Source organism: Nematolebias whitei, chromosome 3 (genome assembly GCF_014905685.2).
Source record: "Nematolebias whitei isolate Nwh7 chromosome 3, NemWhi1, whole genome shotgun sequence".
Classification (NCBI taxonomy): domain Eukaryota; kingdom Metazoa; phylum Chordata; class Actinopteri; order Cyprinodontiformes; family Rivulidae; genus Nematolebias; species Nematolebias whitei.
The window spans coordinates 30,587,230-30,605,085 of record NC_056500.1 but is presented as its reverse complement, the minus strand read 5'-3'; the positions used below and the strand labels follow the sequence as shown (position 1 = coordinate 30,605,085).

Here is a 17,856-nt window from a genome sequence, read left to right as displayed (position 1 = left end):
CCAAAATGTGCACATTTTGGTCCTCAAAAGAGTGTCCCTTATCTGTGAGGTGGAGGTGAACAGCTGAGTCTTGTCCTGAGGAAGTAGCTCCGTCCAGTTGTTTTTGTATTGAACGTTTTTTTGAATTTATCATGTCCTGCATGACTGAGAATCTTCACCAGCACGCTGTGGCTAACAGCTAACCAACTTTTCATCTAAACATGTCCACTGTGTGGTAGGAATGTGCGATATGGCATAAAATTCATATCACGATATGTATTGTGACGGGTGGCGATAACGATATATATTGCAATATGTTTTTGGTATAAAACTTTGTAGGAATTTAAAAAAGCATAGGGTGTCCTTTTGCCATCATATTTTGAATTAAGAAAATTCCACTATTAGGTCCAAAGAGTTTTTAAATTATAAACAAATCAAGTATTAGGCTTCTTTCTTGAAGTGCAAAACAGTGCAAAATATATATATTATAAAATTAAACAAAAACAGCTACATTATAAAGTGATGTAAAATACTAAAAACGGGAACATGTCTGTGTTGGTTTATGCCATGAACTTAGCAGATGTTTAAAGCCATTTAATCCTTTTAATATCCAGATTAAAGCTAGGAATAAGAACAAAAAACATGTTTTGTGTTTGCAGGATTTAACGTTGAAACTTAGCCAACATTAATAAAACTTACCTCAAGTTGCTTTTTTGGACATGCATATATTTGTACAAATTGTACTTGCCTATAGAGAGGAGATTATTACAGCCTAATATAAAATCAATGATGATGATGATGATGATGATATCGGGATTGGATCGGAAGTTAAAAAAAGTGGATCGGTGCATCCCTACTTCTAATATCTCTGCTCTAAAGAGCAGCTCACCTATCTTCAAACAAATTCTGTGTCAGAACTTCTCTGGTGGCTTCAGTGATAAAAGTTTGATAAGAACTGACAAAGCACATGTACAATAAAACAGATTATTTGATGGGAGTACTCAAATATTTTATAACTGTGACCTTTATTGTAGAGTCATTTATAAATCTTAAAAACGTTTGAGAGTAAAGAACAAAAAAAAAATACAAAACACATTTTTTAGCTTAAATCGTTAACTGCTTATAAATTGCAAAATGTAAAACTTTATTGTGAACACATGTAACTTTTAAGTCTTAACCTTTTAAGACTCTTCAAGTCCAGCATGAAGTCATTAATTAAGCTCAACTCATTAGCTTGTATCACATTTCCAAAAATCTTCCACTTCTCTGCAGTTGAGTCTTTTCATTCGTGCTGAGTTCTATGTAATCAATAAGTGTCTGATGTGATCATGTTTTAAATTACTTTTCTGTATCATCATTTAATGTTCTATGTTGCAGGGCTTTGTTTCTTCTTAGTAAAGGAATGGTGAGTTTTGCTTTTGGTTTCCCTTTCTGCTGTTTCATCACGACTCTGAAATATTTATGTTTTTACACGTGGCGTGAAATATTTTAGTAATTTTTTAATGTAAATGTAATTTCTGTCCAGTTGCTGCTAATGGAGAGGAAGCTCGGTGAGGTGCACCCTCTTCTCACACTGTGCGGAACTATAGTAGAAAACTGGCAGGGAAACCCCATCCAGAAGGAGTCTCTGAGAGTCTTCTTCCTGGTCCTGCAGGTCACACACTACCTGGATGCTGGACAGGTAGGAAACACACTCTGAATGGGTTTATGATTAATGAAGCTAATGGTTAGCAGGGATATAGAAATGTAAAATGTTTTGTTTTTTTCCTCCAGGTAAAGAGCGTGAAGCCGTGTCTGAAGCAGCTGCAGCAGTGTATCCAAACCATCTCCACACTCCAGGATGATGAGATCCTGCCCACTAACCCCGCTGATCTCTTCCACTGGCTGCCTAAGGAGCACATGTGTGTTCTCGTATATTTGGTAATGCTGATTTTTCTTTGAAAGCTCCTTTTAGTTATTTTACTCCAGGTTAGCAGCCTGGTTTTTACACCGTGGTTTCTGCTTGACTTGTTGCAGATATAAAAATACAAACTTGTTTTTGATTAGTCACACACACTCTTCACTTCTGAGCTCACTATTAAATTTAGATTTTTTTTTTTTTATGTTTAGTTTCCATTTGAGATGAATCGTCAAACTTTGTAAAAAGAAAAAAAAAAAACCAACAATCGCTTGTGATGTAATGCCTGACACCGTTTTGAGCACATGAAGCAAAGGTTTTGCGAGGTCTCTGACCATACTTAAAGTTCTTCTCCACAACTAGAGTCAGTACTGAAGAAGAGGAACAAACTGTAGCCAAACTCCGCTGAAATTCATGTTTTTAATAAAAAACTGTCTGAACCCACATTTTCCCTTTGCCAGATCCAGTGCTTAGTTGCACAAACATTTCATATTATTTAAAATTTCTCTGCCCATCCATCTGCCCACCCATCCATCCATCCGCCCTTCCATCCATCCATCCATCCATCCATCCATCCATCCATCCATTCATTCATTCATTCACTCTTGTACCTGTTTCTTCGGGGGACACCCTGGACAGGTCTCCAGTCCATCACAGGGACACATGGAGACAACGAGACAAACAACCATTCACTCTCTCACCTAGAGACAATTTAGAGTTACCAATCAGCCTAACATGCATGTTTTTGGTTTGTGGGAGGAAACTGGAGTACCAGTGGAAAATCCACACATGCACGAAGAGAACATGCAAACTCCAACCAGAAAGGCTCTTCGACCGTTTTTTTTTTTTCCCCAATGACCTTCTCAGAGTCAGAGTTTCTTTATTGTCATTCGCACCTCGTGTGGTACATGTGGTGGAGCGAAATTATGTACACGGGGTCCCAGTTACATCCAACAATAAAATGCAAAAGGAAAAACAGCAATAACATCCAACATATGAACCAAGAAAAACATCAACTCAATATACACTAAGCACTCATGTCATAAAACATCACGTCGAACATCAGCACAAACATGAACATGAGTACGTGTGAGCAGATGAGCATGAATGAACACACCAACATTGAAACAGATTCTTGCTGATAGGCAACTGCTCTACCAACTTTTCTCATTATTTTAAAATATATTTTAGTCTAATAATCTCTGCTCATCATTGTAATTGTCTACCAAAATGGAGGAACAAACCCAGATTGATAGACAAACACTGTCATCAATATGTGATCAGGTGGTGTAAGATCATGGAATTGTGCTTTCAGATGAGAGAACTGTTCAAATACCCCAAATGATTTAAACTTTTTATTTTTATTTTTAAACAAACTATTGCAAAACCTCACGATTTACTTAAATACAATATAAATGCAAAACTTTTACTTTTAGTCAATATTTAGTTCGACCCAACAATAATTGTCTATAATGAGTTGTTGATATCAATATGAACAGCACTTTTTGAAATGGGGCTGCCCCACCGGCTCTGCTGAGCAGGTGCCCGGGTTTCTTTTACATGCAGTAATTTATAATGAATCACCTTGTGACATAAGTAATAATTAATAATGTCTTTAAGAGAAAATAGTCAAATTTTTTACTATGCACGTAGAATTCTTACATGTAACAGTGCATGTTTAATGACACCTTGCCTGTTGGTTCATGCAACTGAATGTAGGCCAGCAGATGGTGCCATACTTGTATAAAATGCTTTTAAACAGAACCATTTCAACAGTTTTTTTATATTGAATCAGTGATGCAGAAAGATTTGGTTTCTCCACCATTAATAATCACATTAGTCTAAATGACAGTGTTTGAGCGCATCATGCTCAAAGTGAGAACTTTGAACTGTCTTTTTGTTTATTTATGACTATTTAAAAAAAAAAACCCGATAAGATAGAACTTTATTGATCCCGCAGGAAATTGTTGAACATACCTTTTGTGTGTGGTTTCATTTTTCAGGTGACTGTCATGCACTCCATGCAAGCAGGCTACCTGGAGAAAGCACAGAAGTACACAGACAAGGCTCTTATGCAACTAGAAAAACTTAAAAGTGAGTTTGAAACTTTATGCCATGGATGTGTTTATCGTATTAAGCACAGCTTTTTCTAAGCGGTACAAAAATATTTAACGGATGCATTTCTTGTTTTCATTTGATCTTTTCAGTGTTGGACTGCAGCCCCATCCTCTCCACCTTTCAAGTCATTCTGCTGGAGCACATCATCATGTGTCGACTTGTTACAGGCCACAAAGCCACAGCATTACAAGAGGTACTTTATTTTATTTGTTATTATCATCTTGTAAATTTTATCTTATTAAATTGTGTCCATTCAAGATAAAAAAAATACACCAATTTCAGCAACCCCAGCCCAGTCATGTCCAAATCCTTGACTAAGTCTTGTTTCTGTGTGTGCAGATCTCACAGGTTTGTCAGTTGTGCCAGCAGTCCCCCAGGTTATTCACCAACCATGCTGCTCAGCTCCACACACTATTAGTGAGTATTTTAAATCAAACCTTTCTTTAATTTGTTGGGTGTTATTGTATAATTATAATCAGTGTCTTGAAGAGACTGTGCACATCAAAGCTCTTCTGACAGGCACTTACTTGTTTGTGTTAATCAGGTTCAGTTTATTTGTCATATCTAAAATCAACACAAGGTCAACAATGCAATGAAATGCTCAGGACGAGAAGAACCGTCTCGACTCGCCAAACAAGAAACAAGAAATACCAAAGCATGCAGCAAAAATACTAAAACATACTAAAATACTACTAAAATACTGAAAACAAGGCACCAAAGTTGAAAAAGAAAAACTGTACATCTGCAGCATGATTCTGTTCTGTTAGCGACGTGGTCTTGTTAGCAGGTCCGGTCAGCAGCTTGATGGTAATAACGACCACAACAGCTGCCCTCAGACCGCAGTCCAGAACCGGGTCCAGTAGACCGAGAACATCCAATGTTTCCCCGCGGAACCAAACGGGTCCATAGAGTTTGGTCCATGCAGGCAGACGGAGGATCATGGAGACAGTCGCTATGACAGGCCAGAGCCTGGAGGGACCGGGAACTAACCACGACGGCAGGATGGCACGATAGCAAGGCAACGACATACAAAAGGTCATACCCGTAGCGTGGGTGTGTGGTGTAAGCGCAAAAAAAAGGTTAAAACAAGAACAACAGGAACAAAAAAAGATAGTCGAAGCGGAGCTCCCATTAGTGTGGCCATACTGTGGCGCTCGTAGGTCTGGGTACCTTTCTAAAAATAATCTGTACCGGTGTCGGTACCTTCACTTCGGTGTTGGTTCCTGGACGGTTCTTTTTTCGGTACCAATTGTGTAATTACTATTAATTCTAATAAGAATAAAAATAGGTTACACATTACAGTACAAATTGTGAATTTTATTTTTTAACTTTGGTATTTTTCTATTCCAAGCAGTTTTCTTACATAAAAATAAACAAATAATTTCCAGTTGCAGTTACAAACCAGTGACACGTCAGTGTCTAATGCTCACTGCTACACACTGAGGACCTTTTCACTTAACTGTTTTTCTTCAGAAACAACATGTCTGCTTTCTCTGGCCACAAACAAGCCCACTCCTGGCTGATGGTGTCTCCAGCAGTAGGAAATGTTTGCTCTGAGAGTGTGGATGATGATTGTTGCACACACAGATACCTGGTTGCCAGTTTGATAGCACTGGCATATTGTCCCTCACATCCCACCAGCAGGTCACTGGATTCACTGAGGTTAGGGTTGATGCAGACATCTGCACCTCTGTGTCTCTTCCTGAATCTTCTCTGTTCTCTGGGGTTTAGGGCTCTGATCATCTCCCTAACTGACATCAGAACACAAAACATCAACAATAACACGGTTGTGTTATTATTGCTCAAAAACCATTATCTAGGCTGAGAGATAAAAGCTTAACTATCAACAAAATCCTTTACAGCTTAACTTACCTCCACCATGCAGAAAAAAGACAGCAAACTTTTAACAACAAAGTTTGTGATTGTCCTGTGGCCCCCACCTCACTTTTCTTTTGTCTGTCTGTCCTCACATCTGGGTCAGAACCTCCTGTGAGGACATTAACAAACGATGAACATCAGATGAACTGTTTAAGCAGCTGACTGGATGGATGAGCACAGTTTTACAAGCTAAGCTTCATCTGTTACTGTCAATCTTTAGTTAGCTTCTGAGTTTAGCTAGCCACGTAGATAAAATAAATTTACACACTAATATCTTAAAGTTAGCGTTACATGGATTCTAGTTTAATTCACCGCGATGTACGTGTTAAGCTGCAGTAACGTTAACAAACATAAACTTACCAGCTGAAATAGACACAGAGCCGTCCTCGGGAGTTCTTTGATGAAGGCGAGTCCGGCCGTGGAGATGTTGATTCAGTCCGTTTAACACACACAGAGACTAACGCTGAGAGGAGGGGGGAGGCTGCTGTCCGTCTGTCTTCTTGCAGTAAAACATGAAGCAACTTTCTGCTCGTGTGTTGTCGAAGCCGTTCGACAACACGCGCTGCACACGTGAACCCCGTCTGTGGGCGTCACCAGCACCAAAGACATACATTATACATAGATTAAGTACAGCAGCTCTATACAGCTCTGGGTGTAAACACGTAGTCTGTTTGTCATATGTCTGGTGTTTTACTTGCCTGCGTGCTGAAACCATGTGACACCTTACAGCCAATACTGAAACTTGACACAGAAAAAAGTGACGTTTCAATCCATACACCGACCGGTGCAGTTCGGTGGGTGCCATAAAAGAACCTCGGTTCGGTACTCAGCTCTAGGCGCTCGTGATGTCACTCTCGATGGTCACAATCTGATGGTCAGTGTCAGGACTGAGTACGTACCCTGGGGATTTTCCAGAAACGTTTAAACCATCAACAACCTTACAAAACTTTTCACTTTCAACACTGTTCAAGTCTGGACCTTTATTGTATTCACAACAATGGATACTCTCACACTGAATTGGTGTGTACCAAGTTTTCAGAGGAATCACTTGATTAAATAAATACACTTGTTTATGTGTCTTATCTTTATTCAGTGTATCATCGAAATGTTTTTTTTAACACTACAACATAAAAACTGAGAATATAATGAATGTTTACTGACCTGCTGCATTTAAAGTGATACTGCTGCAACTTCCTATTCACATCAATCAAGTCAAAACTGAGAAAATTCTAGTTTTTTTTAATCTAAATGACTCTTACTGTAGTACACTTAAATCCTATGAAAAAAAAGAAATCCAGAGTTCTGTCTTTGTGGAAAAATAGTAAAATAATAAAATTAAAAAGTGACCCAATGGCAAATATATTCCACTGTTCTCATCTACACATACAGCATGCTTGGTTTGCTGAAATAAATTTGACCAATGTTTTCTAAGAAAACCTTCTCTTTATCAAGAATTGGACTTCACAATTCACTGTCCAGTCTCAAACTTGGTTATAAATATTGCACATGCATATTCCTTTAAGTATTTAAAATCAATGCCCTGAGATGACCTCTGTTGTGACTTGGCACTGTGTAAATAAACTGAATTGAATTGAATTGAAAAATATTTGGATGATGAGTGGTTCACAAATTTTCTATAAAGAGTATCACATGGAAAAAGTTTTCAAAGTACCCAGCGTTATGACACATTAAAAACATCTGCATAAGCTTGTTTCCATATCCGACTTAAACAAGCAAACTGTCCAAGCTAACCCTGGTTGAAGGCTGCACATTAAGATGTTCCTTGTAGTGTCAGCTGAGGACATCACCACTTACCACATATTGTAGTCTTTGTACTTCCTTTTTGTTGCCATAATACAAGTTTGAGACGATTTGTATCACAATGTCCTTTCTGTTTTGCATGCTATGATTGATAACAGGCAGTATAGAAACCTTACTAATGCTGCTTAAGTAACTACTACAGTGTTGGATACACATTGTCCACTCCAGTTTCCAACAGGAGTCTCAAAATATTGAAGCGCAGCACTTTTGTTTTGTTAAGTTTCCATTTAGCATTAAGAGCATTTGTTTGAACCGCTCATATTTTTGGCTGCCTTTTAGCTCTACATCACAGCTTCGCTTACAACAGCTAGATGTTAAACTTGTATATAGGTGATGCCAAAATTTCTTCTGAGCACTACTAGTGGTACTTGTACCACAGTTTGAAGGCCATGCCTTTAAACAAGTATAGTAGTCCCTCGCCACTTTGCGGTTCGACTTTTGCGGACTCACTCTTTTGCGGGTTTTCAACGTAAGATTGGACACGACACACGATTGGCTGATTGATGGAAGGCGACCAACCAGTGCTCTGTATCCCAGGCACTGATTGACTCAGTAATCGTAGCATCAGTCTGTCTGCTCTTTCACTGTGCTCCTTTTTTTTTTTTTTTTTTAAGAACACAGTGAAAGAGAGCAGCAGATCTTTTTATTTTGCAGTACTTTACAGTGTTTCTCCTACCATTATACAAGCGGGGCGCCCTGCCCCATTAACAGAACCGAGCGCCCACCTACTGGACCAGACCACACGCAAACCCCTGCCAAACAATGTGCAGCTCAGCTCTGTCCGTCTCTCCCCCCTCCACGACTGCTGGTACAATGTGTCCCCCCCTCAATGGAGAAAAATCATGGACGAAATAATTAAGATTACATAGGTTTAAGCGTTTAGAACATATAAAATATAAAATTATATTAAACATTACCTCGCACATTGATTACTGGACCCCCGTGACCCAAAATGGAAGAAGCGGGTAAAAGATAATGGATGGATGGATGGACAGATTTTAAAACTAGGCCTTTATCGTGACAAAGTGCAACTACTTCAACAAAGTTGTTTCTGAGTTCCTTTATATTTTCACTTACCGGTATGTTAAAAAGAATATGAAGCTATTGTTGTAACGACAAACTAATTTCAATTCAATTCAATTCAAAAATACTTTATTAATCCCAGAGGGAAATTAAATGTTGCTGTAGCTCATTTTCCTTGTTTCATAAAAGAGTTGTTCTAGATGTTGATGGTTGTGGGCGGGAAGGATCTCTTGTGATGGTCCGTCTTATAGCAGATCTGAAAAAACTGGCCACAGATGTTGATCCATTTACTTGCACTTGGTTGGCCTCCTGGGCTTCAGGATCACCTGCATGTTGGGCAGAAATCCTCCCAGGGCAATGGCCACTCCTCCCAGCAGCTTGTTGAGCTCCTCATTGCTGCAGACAGCCAACTGTAGGTGCTGATGGACGATCCTGTCCTTCCGCTGTCATGAGCCATGTTTCCTGCTAGTTCCAGGATCTCAGTGGCCAGGCACTCGAGCACAGCTGGCAGGTAGATGAGAATGTGTCCACAGAACATCCTTTTCAACTCATTTGAAATTTAGGGCTGTAGTTGAGATATTACTTGAGCTTTTGAGATGTTAATCGGCTGCTGTTGGTTGTAGAAACTGCCTTGTTGCCATGGTTACGCATCATAACAAATGTCCAAAACTAAAAAAGTTTCAGTAAAAATCCTTCCAGCTGCACAGCATCCGATACCAGAGGAAACAATCATCCAAAAGATGTGATTTACATCCAGAAAAAGAGGAATTAAAGTTTCCAAAAGCAAAATCTCAGAATGAAAGTAACAGAGCTGCTCCAACATGCAGCCACCTTGAGCGGAGCAATTCTAGAACCTTAGAATTTTAGGCCACTTATTCTTAACAAGTGAATTAAAATAGCTCAGATCTGCTGTGGTTATTAATAGTTATTGGTTATCAATCAACCTTTATTTAGACAGGTTATTGGCGGTTGTAGCAGTTAAAAGTGTAAAGTATAGGAAGGAAAGGAACACTTATGGAAGCAATATGTATCTGAGTAATTTAGAAATGTATATATTATATATGTATATAGTTTAATATAAAATGTAATAATTCAGAATGTCTTACTGCGTTATCTTCCAGGGTTTGTACTGTATCTCAGTGAACTGTATGGACAATGCTGAGGCACAGTTTACTACAGCACTACGGGTGAGTCCATCTGTGTCTCCTCACCCCTTGTAACTGCTTTGATTCCCCCCACGGTATAATTTATTCTGCTTTTTGTTGAAATAATCTCTTCTGTTTCAGCTCACCACACACCAGGAGCTGTGGACATATATTGTAACCAACTTGGCTAGTGTGTACATAAGGGAAGGAAATCGGCACCAGGAGGTCAGTTAGCCCGTGATTTTAATGTTTTTATCGCAGTAATGAAAAACAAATGTCTCCCTTTGGAAAGGATCTGTTAAATTTATTATCAACCAGAAAAAGTAAAGAAATTCCCATCAACTTGTTCTTTTTTTGATACCATCTAAAGTGGTGTTTTCTTTACATTATATCTCCACCAGAGGGTGCCGATGATACTAAGTACACATAACTAAGACGTCAAAAGTTATTGTTGGTTTTAAATTAGATACAGGAAAAATGAAATGTACGTTTTTACAAAGAATGAAAATAGATTTTGTTTCTCTTGACAAGCTTTTTGTTTTCTTTTTCCTCCAGCTTTACAATCTTCTAGAGAGAATAAACCCAGACCACAACTTCCCAGTGAGGTAAGCTTTGATTGATTGATTTTTTTTCTTGTGCATTTGCAAAAGTGTATTTCATTAATGAAGTGTGTTTTGTTGTTTATGTTATTAAATGTGCAATATTTGTATGTGTTTCAGCTCCCACTGCCTACGTGCTGCAGCCTTTTACATCAGGGGTCTCTTATCCTTCTTTCAGGGACGCTACAATGAGGCAAAGTATGAAAGTCTCGAGCGTAGAGTCCAACACACCTGAAGACATACCTCACACTGACAACTGTTTTATGTGTTGCAGACGTTTCCTTAGAGAAACTCTGAAGATGTCTAACGCAGAAGATCTGAACAGACTCACTGCCTGCTCTCTGGTTCTGCTGGGCCACATTTTCTACGTACTGGGCAACCATAGAGTAAGACTGAATACTTGGCAAACAGGACTTGTGATCACAAAAAATGCTAGCTTCATTTTAACTTGAACCAACTGGACTGAGGATGTTAAAACACATGATCCAATAAACGGCTCATTCTGATTTATTTTAGAAACATTTCTTTTATTGAATTACATTGACCCTTTAAAAATAAAGGGTTTGATCATTTATCCTGGCCAGTATAAGAAGGCAGTGTATAAATTACAACTGCATTTCAAAATAAATTTAATTAATAGATTTAGATAGATTTTTCACAACAAATGGCCCTAAAGCTTGCCACACTGGCTCTTCTTCTTTTTATTAATACTATTATTATTATTAGTTCAATGAGGATTTCTTTTTTATGAATAAAGTAAAAATGAAAAGATACTTTAGGATTAAAAATGTTCTGTTCTTTTTAGAGGCTCTATGTGTTTGTGTTGGGCCTTGTTAAACCAAAGAGAGTCTTAGTCGGCGCCTCAGTTCAATCCATTTCTTTCTATGTCATCAACACTGGCTTTGACCCAGGAAAGTCTGTGCTATCATAGCACCAGTTCTGTGCTGGGCCAGTGCATATAATTTAAAAAAACACTCCTCCAATCACCCAGCTGCACAATTCAAAAGAGAAAAATACAAATTGAGTTTCAACGTTGTTGTAAAGTATAAGTTGAAATAGAGTAAAAAAAGTACATTTAATTCTCCTGTTGTGTACTTTTACAATAACTGAGTTATGTACAGCTTGACATGGCTGTTGTTTAAAACCTGCACGTGTATATATTATTGTCGGTTTGCTTGCAGGCGATCCACTTAATGTTGCAGCCTCTACGTTATTTAAACTGGTGCTCTAAAGAATTTCACCCTTTGTGTGGGGCAGAGTGTCTGCTGCAAGTCTTTAGGATGCACTCAGCTTTTATTTCTTTTGTTTTAGAGAAATTAAAAAAAAAAATGCAATAAGCAAAAACTGAATCTACACTTGAAATTTTAACTTGACTCTTTACAGGTGCATCTAAAAACTTAGAATACCATGAAAATTTTGAATAAAAAAAATTGTCAATCATTTCAGAAAGTGAAACTCGTATACTGTTTTACATAAAATCATTACACACACAGTGAAATATTTCAAGGCTTTATTTCTTGAAATTTTGATGATTATAGCTTACAAATAATGAAAAACCAAAACTCAGTGTCTCAGAAAATGAGAATATTGTGAAGAGGTTCAATATTGTAAACTCCTCGTGTCACACCCTGATCAGCTGATTAACTCCTAGACATGAGCTACAAACGTCTCATTCCTTAAGTCCAGACACTCCTGAACCAGAGATGATGTCAGAAGCGTCTTACCTGCTGAGGAGAAGAAGAACTGGGCTGTTGCTCAGTGGTCCAATGTCCTTTCAGATGAAAGTAAATTTCCATGTCATTTAGAAATCAAGGTCTCAGAGTCTGGATGAAGAGTGACGAGGTCCAGAATCCACGTTGCTTGAAGTCCAGAGTGAAGTTTCCACAGTCATTGATGGTTTGGGGCCATGTCCTCTGCTGGTGTTGTTCCACTGGGTTTTCTGAAGTCCAGTCAACACAGCATCTACCAGGACATTTAGAACTCTTCATGCTTCCTTCTGCTGACAAGCTTTTTGGAGATGCTGATTTCATTTTCCAGCAGGATCTGGCACCTGCCCACACTACCAGCAGTACCAAAAGCTGGCTGTGGAATATTCTCATTTTCTGACACACTGCATTTAGATTTTTCATGATTTGTAAGCAATAATCATCAAAATTACAAGAAATGAAGGTTTGAAGTATTTCACTCTGTGTAATGAATGCATGTAATAAATGAGTTTACATCCATCCATCCATTATCTTTACCCACTTCTTCCTTTTTTGGGTCGCGAGGGTCACTGTTTCCATATCCAGCCATCACGGTGAGAGAGGCAGAGTACACCCTGGACAGATCTCCAGTCCGTCACAGGGACACAGACAAGCTAGACAAACAACCATTCACTCTCTCACTCACACCTAGAGACAATTTAGAGTTACCAATCAGCCTAACATGCATGTTTCTGGACTGTGGGAGGAAAACGGAGTACTTGGAGAAAACCCACACATGCATGGAGAGAACATGCAAACACCAACCAGAAATGCCCCTGGCCGGGATTTGAACCGGAGTAACCTTCTCACTGAGAGGCAGCAGCTCTACCAACTGAGCCACTGTGCCACCCATAAATGAGTTTCACTTTCTGAAATTATTGACAAGAAAAATTTTAATCTTTTTATGATATTCAAATTTTTAAGATGCACCTGTAGTAGGTAGTTGAAGTAGTTAAAGTACATGCAGTTATGTTAACTGATGCATCAAGGGTGTGTGTGAAACAATTTGTTGTTGTTGTATTTAAACTAGGCCTTGCCTAGGCTGTGATCTAATTGTTTTCCAGTGAAGAGCTCAACTATAATCGTACACGTATCATACACACATCTACAGGTGCTGGTCAAAAAATAAGAATATTGTGAAAAAGTTGATTAATTCAGTAATTCCGTTCAAAAAGTGAAACTTGTATATTATATTCACTCATTACACACAGACTGATATATTTCAAATGTTTATTGCTTTTAATGTTGGCGATTATAACTGACAACTAATGAAAACCCCAAATTCAGTGTCTCAGAAAATTAGAATATTGTGAAAAGGTTCAATATTGAAGACGCCTGGTGTCACACTCTAATCAGCTAATTAACTCAAAACATTTGCAAAGGCCTTTAAATGGTCTCCCAGTCTAGATCTGTAGGCTGCACAATCATGGGAGAGACTGCTGACTTGACAGTTGTCCAAAAGATGACCATTGACACCTTGTACAAGGAGGGTAAGACACAAAAGTTCATTGCTAAAGAGGCTGGCTGTTCACAGAGCTCTGTGTCCAAGCACATTATTACCGAGAGGTGAAGTGAAGGAGACAATGTGGTAGAGAAAAGTGTACAAGCAATAGTGGTAACTGCACCCAGGAGGATTGTGAAACAAAACCCATTTCAAAATGTTGGGGAGATTCACAAAGAGTGGAATGCAGCTGAAGTCAGGGCATCAAGAACCACCACACACAGACATATGCAAGACATGGGTTTCAGCTGTTGCATTCTTTGTGTCAAGCCACTCTTGAACAAGAGACTGCGTCAGAAGTGTCTCACCTGGGACTGCTGCTGAGTGGTCCAAAGTTATGTTCTCTGATGAAAGTAAAATTTGCATTTCCTTTGGAAATCAAAGTCCCGGAGTCTGGAGGAAGAGAGGAGAGGCACAGAATCCACGTTGCTTGAGGTCCAGTGTCAAGTTTCTACAGTCAGTGATAGTTTGGGGGGCCATGTCATCTGCTGGTGTTGGTCCACTGTGTTTTCTGAGGTCCAAGGTCAACGCAGTCGTCTACCAGGAAGTTTTAGGGGCGGCTGTGGTTGAGTGGTTAGAGCAGTCCTCCGCCACTGTGAGAGTTGGGGGTTCGAATCCACCAGCAGTCACATGCTGAAGTGTTCCTGGGCAAGACACTGAACCCCTCATAGCCTCTGATGTGTTCCCATCAGTGTATGAATGTGATAAAGCTCTGATTAGTCTCTTTAGAATGATTTGTTCAATTAGCTTTGTAGAGATCTAGTAGAGTGCTGTATGAATGGGTAAATGAGGACACAGTGACAAAGCTACCAGTCCTTGATGAAAGGACCATGGTATCACTGTTCTTAAATGGCCAGCAAACTCACCTGACCTTAACCCCATAGAAAATCTATGAGATTATTGTGATGAGGAAGGTGCGATACGCCAGACCCAACAATTCAGAAGAGCTGAAGGCCACTATCAGAGCAACCTGGGCTCTCGTAACACCTGAGCAGTGCCACAGACTGCATACCACGCTGCAGTGCTGCAGTAATCCAGGCAAAAGGAGCAACAACTAAGTATTGTACATTCTCATACTTTTCATGTTCATGCGGTTGGCCAACATTTCTAAAAATCCTTTTTTTTTTTTAATTGGTCTTAAGTAAGGTGGAGGAGGTGGAGACACCTCTGTGTTGATCATCAGCTTAGCAAGCTTAGTACGGGGCAGTTGTTGACCTGGGGTTGATCATAAACATATATACATGTTAGGAGGAGAAGTGGAGTGCTACGTCTGTAGCATGTTAGCTTAGCAGTAACTGTGAGGCTGTAAGACGCTGCAGGTGTAAGAGACGCTGTGTGTTCAGGTGCATTAAAGTTGAAATGTCTTTAAAACACCACACCTTATTTTCCTCAAGTTTCGTGAGAAACATCATTTAGATGAGTAGTGTTGAACACAAGTAAACAAGTCTAGTGGTGATGTTTTTATTTCTCTACAAACACAAATAGTGCAGATCTGATACTGTGTTAAAGTGCATTAAAGTTAAAATGTCTTTAAAACAGCTGATTTTACACAAACTTGGTGAGAAACGTACTTTAAATGGAATTAAAGTAAGGAAATCTAGATGAAATGTTGCCTTTTTGTACAATAGTTTACACTTTATTGCACACTGGTGCGCGTGCACACACTATAGTGTCTCCCCCTTACATTACAGATGCTTCTGACACCCATGCTCTGAACAATTATTCCCTTTGGTTCTAGATCACGATCTTACTGATTTTTAGGCATACCACCCCCCCCCCCCCCGTTTGTAAACCAAGAAGGTGTTAAAAGAACAGTTCGGGTGGTTGTACAGCAGTCAATTTTCTAATGAGCCTTCTAGCTGCAGCCTGTCTTTTTTTAAGACACACTTCAGTGCAAGGCCATGACATTTTTTGTTAAATACCATATGAATATAATAAAATAGCTACTAAGTCATTCAGTAACTGTTGACTTTTACTCAGTAAACATAGTTGCAAGCTAGCTTTTCCCAGTTGATTATTGTAGCAACACCTCTTTTAGCAGACAGCTTTTGATTTATTACAATGTATTATTTATATAGATGCTTATAGACAATAACTCACTTTTGTGTTGTTCAGCAAAGCACTAAAGGCTTTCCTTTTTCCATGTAGGAAAGTAACAACATGGTTGTACCAGCCATGCAGCTAGCCAGTAAGATCCCTGACATGTCTGTCCAGCTCTGGTCTTCAGCGCTGTTGAAAGGTACTTGCTGCTCTTTCTTTTATGGCCACAAAACATCATTGATGGTAGATTAAAATTCCATTGGAGCATTTCAAATAAAGTATGTGCTTTGCACATTTCTCCACTTTGATTAGATTCAAAACACCACTTTGATTTGTGTGCTTAGTTTGTGCTTACTGTGTTGTGTTGTGCTCATAGACTTGAACAAAGCCCTTGGAAACAGCAGGGATGCCCATGAAGCAACACAGATGCATCAGAACTTCTCCCAGCAGCTCCTGCAGGACCACATTGCTGCCTGCAGCCTCCCTGAACATAACCTCATCAGTGTATGTGATGCAGATTTTAAGCAGTTCTCCCAAATTTTTACATCGTGCCACCTTTCACTTCAGTTCAAAACATTCACATGTGTTGCTGATTCATGTTATCTTGTACTTAATTTACACTATATGTCTTACAGTGGACCGACGGCCCCCCTCCAGTCCAGATTCAAGCGCAAAATGGTCCAACCACCAGCCTTGCAAGCTTGCTATGAAGCACCTTGTGTTACCTGTGCTTATCGCTGGTAAATGATCACAAACAGCAAGCTGATGCCCAACAACCTGTTTCCTGCTAGACCTCTGTAGCTTGAGAGGATTTGAACAAGTGACAGGTTGGATCTTCACTTTACTTTGCTTCTCAAGATTTATTGCCGATTGCCTACTATTCATTTCCCTTCACGTTGTAAAACAATAACACAAACACTGATGACATCGACACAAACTGGGCACCAGATCAGGGTCGGTCTGTTGTTCAGAAGGACTGAAGGACACATGGTGATGGAGAACAAGACATCATTGCCTCACATATAGGGAACCCTTCTTCATATTTCCCTGGAGTTTTTTTCCCTTCATTTATTGGGAAAGCAATGGGTTTCGATAGGGAGCAGTAAAACGTAGAAAAAAATTAATTTATTCATGTTGCTATTTTTGTAACTGTTAAATATTTTACATCTCGCCTTTCGTTTGTATGGATGCTGTTGTTTCTGTCCCGTGCATGGAACAAATCGTTGCGGACTCCCTGTACAATAGTTTTTGAGCAGAGTTGCTAACATTAAACTCTTGATCATTTTTGCACAAAATCCATGGTAGGAAATTAGGGGACTTGTAACTTATTTTTCACAGAATATCATTTTTTAAAGTCTCATGTTTCATGCTAGCAATGTATAATTTTTTTTCAGACCATAAACAATTTATTATGTTTAATAGATGCATTTAAAGATGAGTAGAAATTATATCATCACCAATACCCTAAAAACACAGACTTCACTAATGTATTTAAGTTCCATGATCAAGTAATGCTTGTTCGCGTATTACTTTTTGCATACAATGTCAAGACTTTGAGCTTTTTTTTTTTTTGGGATATGAAAAAAATAAAAAATTATTTTATTTTGTTACATTTTAATTTGTCTCGATAGTTCTACTAAATGGTCTTTTCACAATATGTTTGTATAAATTGCCACTTGTTGAACCTTTTATTGTACAGTGACATTTTATAAATTCAATTTAGTAAAGTGTGATAAGTATTTTAGCTATTCTATGTAGGTATCTCAACGCTTGGTATTTAAATAACTGTAATGGGTGGACACACAGTTTAAGCTTGAGTACTAGCCATATTTTATCCAATGCCTCTGTTTTTATTCTTACATTGTTTTCAATAATTTCCAATAAAATCTGATTAAAAATTATCAATTTGAGCTCTTCTCTTTTACTCTAATCATGATAATCACAGGGTTGTATGTCTGGGTCTTGTAGACAAGTTCATTGTATTACAGAAGTCAAAAGAAATGCTCTGCTAGGAATATTTAAGTTTGTTTCTGTGACTAAATGCAAACTAAATTTGTGTTTTTGATTACTGATTAGGTCACTCCTGTTAGATTTTCACGCTGTTCACTAG

The 17,856-nt window shown here is 38.7% G+C and overlaps 1 protein-coding gene across 1 annotated transcript; it reads left to right on the top strand.

The window, feature by feature from the left end:
• Window positions 1–1,356: 1,356 nt before the first annotated feature.
• mau2 (MAU2 sister chromatid cohesion factor) lies at window positions 1,357–17,402 on the top strand (the record flags this gene model as incomplete). The annotated part of the gene is given in 14 exon segments (XM_037674805.1): window positions 1,357–1,384; window positions 1,505–1,660; window positions 1,753–1,899; window positions 3,880–3,970; window positions 4,084–4,187; window positions 4,334–4,411; window positions 9,838–9,903; window positions 10,003–10,086; window positions 10,417–10,466; window positions 10,581–10,658; window positions 10,735–10,846; window positions 15,855–15,945; window positions 16,123–16,250; window positions 16,382–17,402. Coding segments are annotated over 14 exon segments (1,263 nt in total). The 3' UTR covers window positions 16,457–17,402.
• Between the last annotated feature and the right edge of the window lie 454 nt (window positions 17,403–17,856).